At 37.4% G+C, this 12,231-nt stretch overlaps 1 protein-coding gene across 3 annotated transcripts in view; it reads left to right on the forward strand.

Annotated features, from left to right (window-relative positions):
• Positions 1-12,231, forward strand: part of NLK (nemo like kinase) — a 128,442-nt gene that overhangs the window by 49,859 nt on the left and 66,352 nt on the right. For all 3 annotated transcript variants that reach the window (XR_001349561.2, XR_330245.3, XM_006095505.3), the window contains exon 2: positions 9,599-9,728. Coding sequence is in view for 1 of the 3 variants with exons in the window: in XM_006095505.3 (XP_006095567.1) it covers positions 9,599-9,728 (130 nt within the window). In the remaining 2 variants the exon portion in view is untranslated. The remainder of the gene's footprint in view (positions 1-9,598; positions 9,729-12,231) is intronic.

The raw sequence follows: 12,231 nt of genomic DNA on the forward strand, positions 1-12,231 counted from the left end.
AACCAGAATGGCGAACAACCAGAACGACCAGTGGCTATGATGTGCACTGCAGCAGCCAACCAGCCTGATCTGGGCCCCGATCGGCCCCTCCCCCCAGCCAGCCCTGCCCCCAAATGGCCCCCAACACCCCAATCAGGGGCCGGCTAGCCAACTGCTCATGGCCCCTTCCACCGGCCAGCCCAGCCCGATGGGCCCCCATTGGGGCAGGCCAGCTGGACCCCACCCATGCACAGATTCGTGCACTGGGCCTCTAGTAATTCAATAATTACCAAGATTTGCTTTATTTGTGTCAATAATACTTACTGAAGTATTTTAAAACAAATCTTAGATCTGATGTCTTTTCATCTATATATAATTAAGTATACATCTAGAATATGTGGCCATTTAATTTATAACCATAATTCCAAGCCATATCCAGATTTCACTGTTTCAAAAATGAATTTTTACTGGTATTTTGGTTGGTATGTTCAGACAGTTTGCTTTTAACAGCATTTTGGGACTTACATTTTGTTAAGTAATTTAATAATTTCAACTTACCTTAAGCATTCAAGTTGTACTAACAGTATTTACTTCCTAAGTAAATCTTTACTTCCTAAATATTTTAATAAATATTAGCTTAGCTATTAAAATACTAAATGATAAAAAAAAACATTTTCTATGGTAATTAAAAATAACTTTTTCTTATTATATGAACTTTTCATTTCTAAATTCTTTACAATTTTTGACATTGGCCTTATTGTTATAAACCATGTGAATAAAACTGTTCTTTCATTTGATGTCTTCAATATTTATAAACCTCTAATGTACAACAAAGACTGCTATTTTTAATTTTTTAACTATCAGGAAATCATCAGTGGGATTAAAAGCAAGCACATTGTGTCACATTGTTTCAGTTTTGGTTACCCTTTAACCTCTTATTGCCAAAAGTGTTAAAATGCAAGGAGATGCAGGTGAATTGTTTTCTTCTGTGGCTGAAACCTGTTCTTCATTGCAACTGGTTTTCCTACCCCTACAGTATTCATAGTTCTGTTTCTATGAGAGGGCTGTGGCTAGTGGACATAAAAACTTCCTAAACTTGGTAGAGTAGGCTGTGTCATGTTCACTGTCTAACATGAGAAGATCCCCACTGAAAAGAACAGTGTGGCAACTTTCTGCAGGCAGGTCAGACTCCTCACAGAGGTATTTGACAATGACCGAGGAGAAAAGAGTCTCTATAACTTCTATGGCTTCCCAGTGTCTGCAGTAAGAATGGAACTAATTAATTTGTGGTCTAAAGAACATGCCGAAACCGGTTTGGCTCAGTGGATGGAGCGTTGGCCTGTGGACTGGAGGGTCCCGGGTTCGATTCCGGTCAAGGGCATGTACCTGGGTTGCGGGCACATCCCCAGTGGGGGATGTGCAGGAGGCAGCTGATCGATGTTTCTCTCTCATCGATGTTTCTGGCTCTCTATCTCTCTCCCTTCCTCTCTGTAAAAAAATCAATAAAATATATATTTTAAAAAAAAGAACAATAAAATATTCACAAGACCATAGTAGTTAGTGTAAAATGATTTTCACCTGTGTTTTAAGTTAAACAATGATTATTGGTGGGGAGTTGAGGAGGTCTTAAAAGTTAGATCTTATTCACTAGTAATAAGTATTTGAAAATAAATATGACAGCCTGATATTGGATGCATGCCTGTATCTTACTCCGCCTCTTTTTAAAAATATATTTTCATTGATTTCAGAAAGGAAAGGAGAGGGAGAGAGAGATGGAAACATCAGTGATGAGAGAGAATCATTGATCGACTGCCTCCTGCAGACCCTACCGAGGATCAAGCCCATAACCCAGGCATGTGCCCTTGACTGGAATCAAACCCAGGAACCTTCAGTCTGCAGGCCGATGCTCTATCCACTGAGTCAAACCAGCTAGAGGCCTTACTCTTTCTTTATTAGCACCTCTAGGTGTCTCAGTACCGATCAGAATGGCCCAGTACTATGTCACCTGCTGGGATCATTGCTATTTCTACTTATTTAAATACATCATTAGAGAATGTTTAAGTTCATATTTAACTCTTTCAGTTAAATATAGATGTTTTTCTTCTTATCAGTAGTGTGAGGCTATGAGGAAAAGAATGAACTATTTCACTGCTTTGGTTTAGCTATTGTATAAGGTCTTTTTTTCTTATAATTTCAGATTAACAAATTTGGGGATCATTTTATAAGTATCTTTTTTAAAAAGGGAAAAGAATCTTTTGCCTGACCAGCATGGGTCAGTGGTTGAGCGTCGATCTATGAACCAGGAGGTCATGGTTCGATTCCTGGTCAGGGCACATGCCTGAGTCGCCGGCTAGATCCCCAATGGGGAGCATGCAGGAGGCAGCTGATCAATGATTGATTCTCTCTCATTGATGTTTCTACCTCCCTCTCCCTTCCTCTCTGCAATCAATAAAAAATTATATTTTTTAAAAGAATTTCTTATGTATAGAGCTAATTCAGCAAATACCAAATTTACATAAACATTAAAGAAATTAGAAAACCCTAACTGATAGAAGAAATTAAATATAAAAGATGAGAATTTTTTTATGTATTTTTGGGTGGAGACAGAGATGCTTAGAAGATTTGTTCTCCTAACTAATATGCAGCTCTGTAAATTATATCAAGAGTGTACACAAACAAAAGCCTGTTAAAATTCTGATTAGAAAGAGACATAAAAATAAATTACTTATTCCCTAATCTATAGTATCCTTAAACATATAACAAACATTAAGTTACAAATAAAATACATTTTTTAGACTTTGTTGTCAGAAATTTTGCCTTATAGTTTGCTATTTTCTCAAGCAGATTTAATCTAAATACAAGTAAATATAACTTTTAAGGAAATGAATTTTAAAATGAACATGAAAGCAATAATCTAAATATTTAGAGTCTAGTTAGGTTCTATTATTGAGATATGTACTGTATTAGTACAGTTGACATAGTAATTGTATGTTTAGCAAAAAATAGAAGATTACTGATTACAAGTTTATGTGACTAGAATTATAAGAACCTGATTTCTTAATCCAAGTGGAAGCATTCGCATTATAAGTTATTTATTTGCAATATAAGTTATTTATTTGCTTTGAATATAGTTAAAAACCTTATCAGACACATGAATTTTGAAGCTTTTAAAACATGTGGAAAAAAGATTCTTCACAGAAAATGAATGAGGAACATATAATTTATTGGAGATTCTTACTGAATAGTTATATAAATTTAACATTCTAGTTTGGCAATTTCCAACCTTTTTTTAATCTCATGGCACACATAAATTAATTGCTAAAATTCTGAGGCACATTGAAAAATATAACTTTTGCCAGTTTAACAAGAATTGGTATAATTTTGATTCCTTCACACTAGATGGCTATTGTTGTGTTATCTGTTGACATTTTTTTATTTGACAATCTAAGGGAAAGGAGGTCATTGCTCCTGACCAAATAGTCATGTATTGCATATTTAAAAAATTCTTGCGGCTCAGCAGTTAAAAATCACGGATCTAGTGTCTGAGAAAGTATCCCCATAATAAGTTTCACTTTGTTTCATTCCAACCCTTCTGCTTGTCAGTAATTTAAGCAGATTTGTGGCAATGGTCACAGTTTCCTGGAAACGACAATAAAAATGACCACACCAGATCTAAAAAGCTTCCTGGTCTCAGTATTGTACTTTTTTATTATTATTATTATTGATTTCAGAGAGCGAGAGAGAGAAACATCAATGATGAGAGAGAATTATTGATCGGCTGCCTCCTGCACTCCCCACACTAGATCGAGCCCGCAATCCAGGCATTAATATAGTGTTTGTAGAATCAAACATTAATTTAAAACTTAGAAAGTAAATATTGTTAGTATAACTTGAATGCCCATGAAGGTAATCAGATGAAGGGACAGATGCACTGTTTTATTTAGGGCATCTAGTATTTAGTAGAGAAAAAAAGTTACTGGTAAGTGAGTTGTTTGAAGGCTCTTTTTTTTTTTCTGAAATGAAGAAATTTGCCCTAAATGTTGTTCCTTTTCTCTACAGCTGGAACTTCTAACAAGTGCAGTTGGAATAACCAGGGTATTCCAGCAGCAGAGAAACTAAGCATAAGAAGCCTTTCAGTAACAAAGAAAATAAAAGAATTCCTGTGTAACAGGCTTCCACACTTATCTGAGTTCTGTGGTACTATTTGTGCTGAATTAAAGCATCTGCTACCTCAAGTTAAGAGAGAACAAACTCAACATGGCGTGAAATTACTGCACAGCCATTCACATTCATTAGGGTTATATTGTTACCAGCCACAGGCATGACTGACTTTTGCATGAATAATAAAATAAAAGGCTGCTTTGTGAATTTAACCTTAAAACAACAAGGCACAGTACTAACCTTGTAAGAACAAATATTTATTGTGTGGGTATTAAAATTATTAAAGTACCAATTAGCAGTCATAGTAATAATTGATTTTGGCAAAAATCACCAATGGATACTAAAGGCAGTAGGTCAAATTGGATCAGAAAAAGAATATTTACACAGTTAAAAGGGAAACAATAGTAACTTTGCAGTGGAGAAACCTGACAGACACTTCATCCAAGTAATCAAAGTTAATCAACAGTAATGGGGAAAATTGGTATCGTGTGTCTCCTAATGTGAATGCACTGAGGAGACACACCTTCTGTGTTATTCCTGTTAAAAATGCATAACCTGTACTAATCATGAGAAAACACCAGACAGACCCAAGTTAAGGAACAGTTTACAAAATACTGGCCTATACTCTTCAAAAATGGCAATATCATGAAAGACAAAGAAGTGCTAAGTAATCAGTCTTAGACTAAAGAAGATTCAAGAGACATTGGCAATTAAATGCAATGCGTGATCCAAAATTTTCCTTTCATGCCATTTCATTGACATTTTTTCTCTTCTAGCTTTTACCTACAGAGTGATATATTTAAACAGAAAAAAATATTTTTAATAGCCTGAATTAAATAGATTCAGTTTCCTTCCTATTTTACTTTTGTAGTTTATATGGATTTTAAGCAATGTTGTGGATCTTGGTTTTCTTTTTTTTTTTTAATTTAAATTTTTTATTGTTGACACTATTGCAGATGTCCCCCATTCTCTCACCCCTTTGCCCACCTCCACCAAGTCCTCCCCCTGCCCCCACAACCTTGGCCCTCACCACACTATTGTCTGTGTCCACGAGCTATGCATATATGTTCTTAAGCTAATCCTTTATTCAGTCCCCTCAGCCCCCTTCCTCTGACATTTATCAGTTTAACGTTTCCATATATCCATGCCTCTGGTTCTATTTTGTTAGTCAGTTTATGTGGTTCATTAGATTCCAAGTGAGATCATTTGGTATTTGTCTTTCTCTGATGGGTTTATTTCACTTAGCATAATAATCTCCAGGTCTATTCATGCTGTCGCAGAGGGTAAGAGTTCCTTCTCTTTTACATACTCATAGTATTCCATTTTGTAAATAAAATTTTTTAAAATTCTCACCCAAGGATATTTTTTCCATTGATTTTTAAAGAGGGAGGGAGGGTGGGGAAGAGAGAGAGAGAGACTGAGAGAGAAAGAGAAACATCTATGTGAAAGAGACATGGCAATTGGTTGCCTCCTGCACATGCCCCATCCAGGCCCGGGATCAAACCTACATGCCCTTGGCTGGGAATTCAACCCTCAACCTTTCACTGGGCTGACACTCTAATCATTGAGGGCTGTACCACAGCTTTTTTATCCACTCATCTACTGATGGGCACTTGGGCTGTTTCCAGATTTTGGTTATCCTATCTAATAAAGCGGTAATATGCAAATTGACCATCACTCCAACACACCAGATGGCTGCCCCCATGTGGACACAAGATGGCCAGCAGGGAAAGGCAGTTGGGAGGGACCAGGCCTGCAAGGGAGGGCAGTTAGGGGCAACCAGGCCGGCAGGGGAGGGCAGTTGGGGGTGACTGGGCCAGCAGGGGAGGGCAGTTAGGGGCAATCAGGCCGGCAGGGGAGCAGTTAGGCCTCGATCAGGCTGGCAGGGGTGTGGTTAGGGGGTGATCAGGCTGGCAGGCAGAAGCAGTTAGGGGCAATCAGGCAGGCAGGCAGGCGAGTGGTTGGGAGCCAGCAGTCCTGGATTGTGAGAGGGATGACCCAGATTGGAGAGGGTGCAGGCTGGACTGAGGGACACACAACCCTCCTGACCCCCCTGTGCATGAATTTCTTGCACCAGGCCTCTAGTTATAAATAACGCTGCTATGAACATAGGGGTACATATATTCTTTCTAATTGGTGTTTTGGGATTCTTAGTATATATACCCAGAAATGGGATTGCTGGGTCAAAAGGCAGTTTCATATTTATTTTTTTGAGGACGCTCCATACTGTTTTCCACAGTAACTGCACCAGTCTGCATTCCCACCAACAGTGCACTAAAGTTCCCTCTTCTCCATATCCTCGCCAGCACTTGTTTGTTGTTTTATTGATGATAGCCATTCTGGCAGTCATGAGGTGATACCTCATTGTGGTTTTAATTTGCATCTCCCTGATGATTAGTGATGTGAGCATCTCTTCATATGTCTGTTGGTCATCTGTATGTCTTTGGAGAAGTGTCTAAGTTTTTTGCCCATTTTTAATGGGATTGTTTGTCTTCCTGGTGCCGGGTTGTATAAGTTCTTTATATATTTTGGAGATGAACCCCTTATCAGACTGGCGAATATGTTCTTCCAAACATTGGGTTCCATTTCATTTTGTTTGGTTGGTATTTTTTAAGAAACTGTCAAGAATATTAGGTCTTCTGGGGGGCGGGGGCGGGCTGGAGGGGGTCAATGGGGGAAAAACAGGGACATATATAATACTTCCAACAATAAAAAATTATTTTAAAAAAACAAAAACGCTTCATTGGTGACTCAAAAAAAAAAAAAAGAATATTCGGTTTCTTAGCCTAGTGCCATGGTCAGCAAACCGCGGCTCGCAAGCCACATGCGGCTCTTTGGCCCCTTGAGTGTGGCTCTTCCACAAAATACCACGTGCGGACACGCACGTACAGTGCGATTGAAACTTCGTGGCCCATGCGCAGAAGTCGGTATTTTGTGGGAGAGCCAGTATTTTGTGGAAGAGCCACACTGACGGGGCCAAAGAGCCGCATGTGGCTCTCGAGCCGCAGTTTGCCGACCACTGGCCCAGTGGAATTACTTTTCAAGCTATTAAAGAGTTAAAAATAATAATATTTAATGGTTTTACCAAATTTTCAATTAATAGAAGAAAGAAGAGTCTTCATGCTATTTAAAAATACTAGAGTGCATCATTTAAGAGTTTTGTGAGCACTTGAGAAAGGAAGTAGTGGTCACTAAGATACTATGGTATTCATAAAGAAGTTTGGTATGGTTTTTAGATAGGTAGGTTTTTAGATAGGATTCCTTTATTTTCAGGAAAGCAATTTGATGAATGTCTGATTTCCTTGTGTGCAAGAAAAATAGAGAAATAAACAGTGACTGTAGTTAATTAAATAATTCAATAACCATACCCAAGATTAATGACTAGATGTAAATCTCATGGTTTCTAGTGTTGTATCTGTTGCACAGATCTATTCTCAGTTCTATCCTAAATTTTAATAGCTTAGGTAAAGGCATCAATGACATACAGGTCCGATTTTTTTTTTAACTTTCATTTATTGATTTAAGAGAGAGAGAGATATCGATTTGTTGTTCCACTTATTTATGCGTTCATTGGTTGATTCTTTTTTCTTTCCTTTTTTAAAATATATTTTTATTGAAGGGAAAGGAGAGAGAGGTAGAAACATCAATGATGAGAGAGAATCATTGATTGGCTGCCTCCTGCACTCCCCCCCACTGGGGATCGAGACACAACCCAGGCATGTGGCCTTGACCGGAATCAAACCCAAGACCCTTCATTCGCAGGCCAACGCTCTATCCACTGAGTCAAACCAGCAACGGCCATTGGTTGATTCTTATATGTGCCCTGACTGGGGATTGAACCCACAATCTTGGTGTAATCAGCACAATGCTCTAACCAACTAAGCTACCTGACCAGGGCTACAGGTCAGATTTTTAAATGACACAAATCTGGGAGTGACACCCAAAGCATTGGATGACTGAAACGGGAACTGAAAGATAATGGTAGCTGGAAATGATAGCAAAATAAAATGGTAGCAAAATAAACCTGACAGGAATCTATAATAATAAAAGTGTAATATGCTAATTAGACTGGACGTCCTTCCAGATGAAGCCAGGCTTGCGAGGGAAGCCCGGGTGCCTGCTGGCGGCCGGAGGGACGCCCGGGTCCTGGGTGCCAGAGGGAAGCCGGTGCCGGCAGCCAGGGGAACGAAGGCCTACTCTTACATGAATTTTGTGCATCGGACCTCTAGTAAATTATTCATAGATGATGGGTGGAAGGGAAGTAAAAGCTTTATGTTAATTTATGGAAAATCAATTTGCCAAATGGCCAATTGGCCATATTTACCAAATTTATTATTTTTTAAAAAAATATTTGTATCAATTATGTCCAGTTAGAAAAATGGAAACGACACTAGTATTTTAAACATAGGGAAGGAAATACAGGGAATTGGTTTTACAGGTGTTAGAAGGCTAAATGAGTAAAAAGGGGGACTCTGAGCTATTAAAGAGATAGTAATTATAGGAGGCAACTATCACAGCAAGAGCTGAAAAACAAAAGAAAAGAAGTTATCATAACCTAGAAGCTACAGCTGGGAGCTGACAGTTAGTCTTCTGATGAGGAGACACTGTTCAACTACTGGTGGTACTGAAATTTTGAAATCCTTATTACTAAAAGCTGTTTGTTTATATAAGAAACTAAAAGATATGTTGAACTAAAATGTGATAACATCTGAATGCACAACTCTTCCATATTGAATTTGGTTCTGAAAATAAAGCATATAAAACTAATTTGACCTCAATTATGTTAATGTTCTATACCTTTTTCCTCCCATCTTTAAAATGTCTTTGCCACTAATAGTCCTCCCATCGCAAATGTATTGCTAAGTAACATCTCAGAAAAAGTAACTGTTTATAAAAATTTGGACAGGGATTAAAAATAAAGGAACAAATGGCACTCTCCCTCCAGGAAGCACGCCTATGCCATTTCCTTTCCCTTCTCCTTCCCTCACAAGCACATATGTCCTAAACTTCAGGGGCCCCACAAGACTTGCAACCAGGGGAGCAGTGGACAGTGGCAGCTCGTCCCGGCTAATCTGCTGAACCTGTCGCCAAGGGCCCCTTTTCTCTGACTTCCCAGTGAGCCAAAGCAGCCCAGCCTAGGCTCAGCTGCTTCTGCTATGCCCTTCCTGTTCCACTGTCCTAAGTGTGTTTTTGCTGCTGTCAATAAATTATTGCTTTTCTAAAAATAAATAAAGGAAAAAGCATGGCAAATGAATTGTGTGGGCTAAACATTCCTTTGCTTATAGGTATGTACTTCTTTTTAATCTTCTTTCTCACTGGCACCTTAAGCATTATTAAGTGGATTTAATGTTGAGTTTTTAAGATGAAGATATTTGTCATACTCTGAAACATTAAAGAACAAGGTTTGGAATTGATTTCTTTGTCTTTTTTCCCTCTCCTCCAAATATTGCTTCTTTAGGTCAGTAACAGATCCAAGAGATGGAAAGAGAGTAGCACTCAAAAAGATGCCCAACGTCTTCCAGAATCTGGTCTCTTGCAAAAGGGTCTTCCGGGAATTGAAGATGTTGTGTTTTTTTAAACATGATAATGTAAGTGAAATTGGTGTTTGGGATAAACTATTTCCTAAGCATGCTTAATTGTATTAGTAAAGAGCAAAAGAGAGTTAAAAAAGAAACATGCAAGTTATTAAATGGGTTTGGAAACCTGAGACAACTTAGATCCTTTTTGTGAACAATTAACTTATTTAAATAAATTCTAAGACTCATTGATTGACAGATAGATATTAATTATTATAAAGCAATGTTAATATTTAGCTGAGGGACAATATTAATAAGTAGAGTATAATATGTAGTCTGGGTGATTTAAATGAAAATAATTGGTCCCTGGTTTTAAATGTTTTATATTTCTAATCAGAGATTAAGTTAAAGATGTAGGGAAGCAGAGTCATCTCTTAAAGTAACATAGGTTAGATTTTTTGTGGCTGTGTTTAAATTTGTTAAGATTCATGGGCAAATAGAATCATTGTGGTTTGAAAGATAGCTTCACCTCATCTAATACTGAATTAAAAGTTTGATATGTGTAAAATTTACCTGGAGGATATTAGCATTGGACTCTTAGTTTTCAGTTTCATGTGAAAAGAAAAACTGCCTCATATTCTGCATTTGGTACTCAACCTGTAGTATTTTAATTGCTGAAGTAAAAACTTTGTCAGAAAAATAGAAATAATTTCTTGTTGGCACAGGAACTTTTAGAACTTTGGCCAAAGTATGGTTCTCTCTTTAAGAGAGAAATTTGTGTAAGTTTGAAGTATTTGGTCAAACTTACTTGAAGCTCCTTGGTTTGACATATTTTATTGATAGATTACTCCCCTTGAAATCTTCCTTGATTTTTTTTTTTTTTTTTTTTTTTTTTTTTTAGTTATTGCTATCTTTTAGTCAATTGGAACTGCTTAGCAATGTGTTTGTTTCAGTAACTTTAAAAATATCACTCATTTCTGTTTTATGACTGGTTCCTCAAATTTTGAAAGTGATTTAGAATGATATCTGATGCTTGCTTAGTTTTTGCCTGAGTACCACCCTAGCATCAAAGAGTACAGACCTTATGTACATTATCAGACACTCAAGTAAAGCTATTCATAGTGAAGAAATATTTTGAAGGTGGCATCAGAAATTCGCTTATTAGGGGTTTCAGTGGTTTATTATATTCAGGTCTATCTTTTATAAAGGAGGGACGAAAAGAAAAAGAAAAAATATATATATATAAAGGAGGGATGGTGTAATAGACTACAGCTGGTATTTTTTTCTCATGACTTATTCCTATGGAGTAACTAATTAAGTCACATAGTTGTCAGAATGAGTTGTGTAAGAAAAGAAACAGAATTCTTGAAAACACAACAATCACTTTCTCAAGCTCCTAATAAGCTCTATCATAAGAGAGTGCTTGTGACTTCTGTGGGAATATTCAAAAGTGAGGCAGATGGTTGGAAATGAAGATGGCAGGGCCACTGTTTTATACATAATGAATTTATGTTATGCTCTGCGATCTATCTCCAGAAGCATCTCAGGGCCCACATACCTGGTATGTGTGGAATGTCTAAGAGGCAACTGGTTTTTGATATAGTTAAGGTAACAGATATTTATTAATTGTGTTCTGTTTATAGAGTGCAGTGCTAGGTCATGTGGAGGGTACAAAAAAAATTTTGTTAATGGTTTTTTGTTGTGTTTTTTTTTAAATGAGTGGACCAGGTGTTTAACACTTGTTACCATGTCTCAGAGAGTATGTATGTTTTACATACATTAATTCATTTAATCCTTAAAAATTTTTGTCACATAAGGCTTGTTATCTCTACTTTACAGAGAAGTAAACCAAAGCTTAGAATTAAGTAACTTGTCTAAGGTGAAGGTAACAGGATTGCAGTCTAAATCTGTCCTGCTTCAGAGCCCTTGTTCACTAATTTGGTAAACTTTTATTGTACACATGCTATATTCCTAAACTACATTAGCTTCTAGGGCAGTGATGGCGAACCTTTTGAGCTCAGCGTGTCAGCATTTTGAAAAACCCTAACTTAACTCTGGTGCCGTGTCACATATAGAAATTTTTTGATATTTGCAACCATAGTAAAACAAAGACTTGTATTTTTGATGTTTATTTTATATATTTAAATGCCATTTAACAAAGAAAAATCAACCCAAAAAATGAGTTCATGTGTCACCTCTGACACGCATGTCATAGGTTCGCCATCACTGTTCTAGGGGTTTCTACCTTCAAGGAGTTTAGTAATGTGATAAGTACTGTGATAATGGTGCTATGGTAGGGCTGTGTGCATGGTTAAACATTAATACAGGACAGTTTGTGTCCTATTTATACCACAAATCTGGAAAACCAAACCTACAAGTATTTTAGAATCACCAGTGAACCTTAAAAATGCAGAGATTCATGGGTCTCATCCACACCACCTAGATTGGAATCTCTGGGGTTGAAGCCCAGGTAGTACCTAAGCTTCTCAGGTGAATATTAAGAAGGGACAAATTGTTGTGTGGACTTAGAGGCTTAAAGATACTTTAAATATGGAGAAGGTAAACCTTCAGATGA

This window comes from Myotis lucifugus, unplaced genomic scaffold, assembly GCF_000147115.1.
Source record: "Myotis lucifugus unplaced genomic scaffold, Myoluc2.0 scaffold_157, whole genome shotgun sequence".
Classification (NCBI taxonomy): domain Eukaryota; kingdom Metazoa; phylum Chordata; class Mammalia; order Chiroptera; family Vespertilionidae; genus Myotis; species Myotis lucifugus.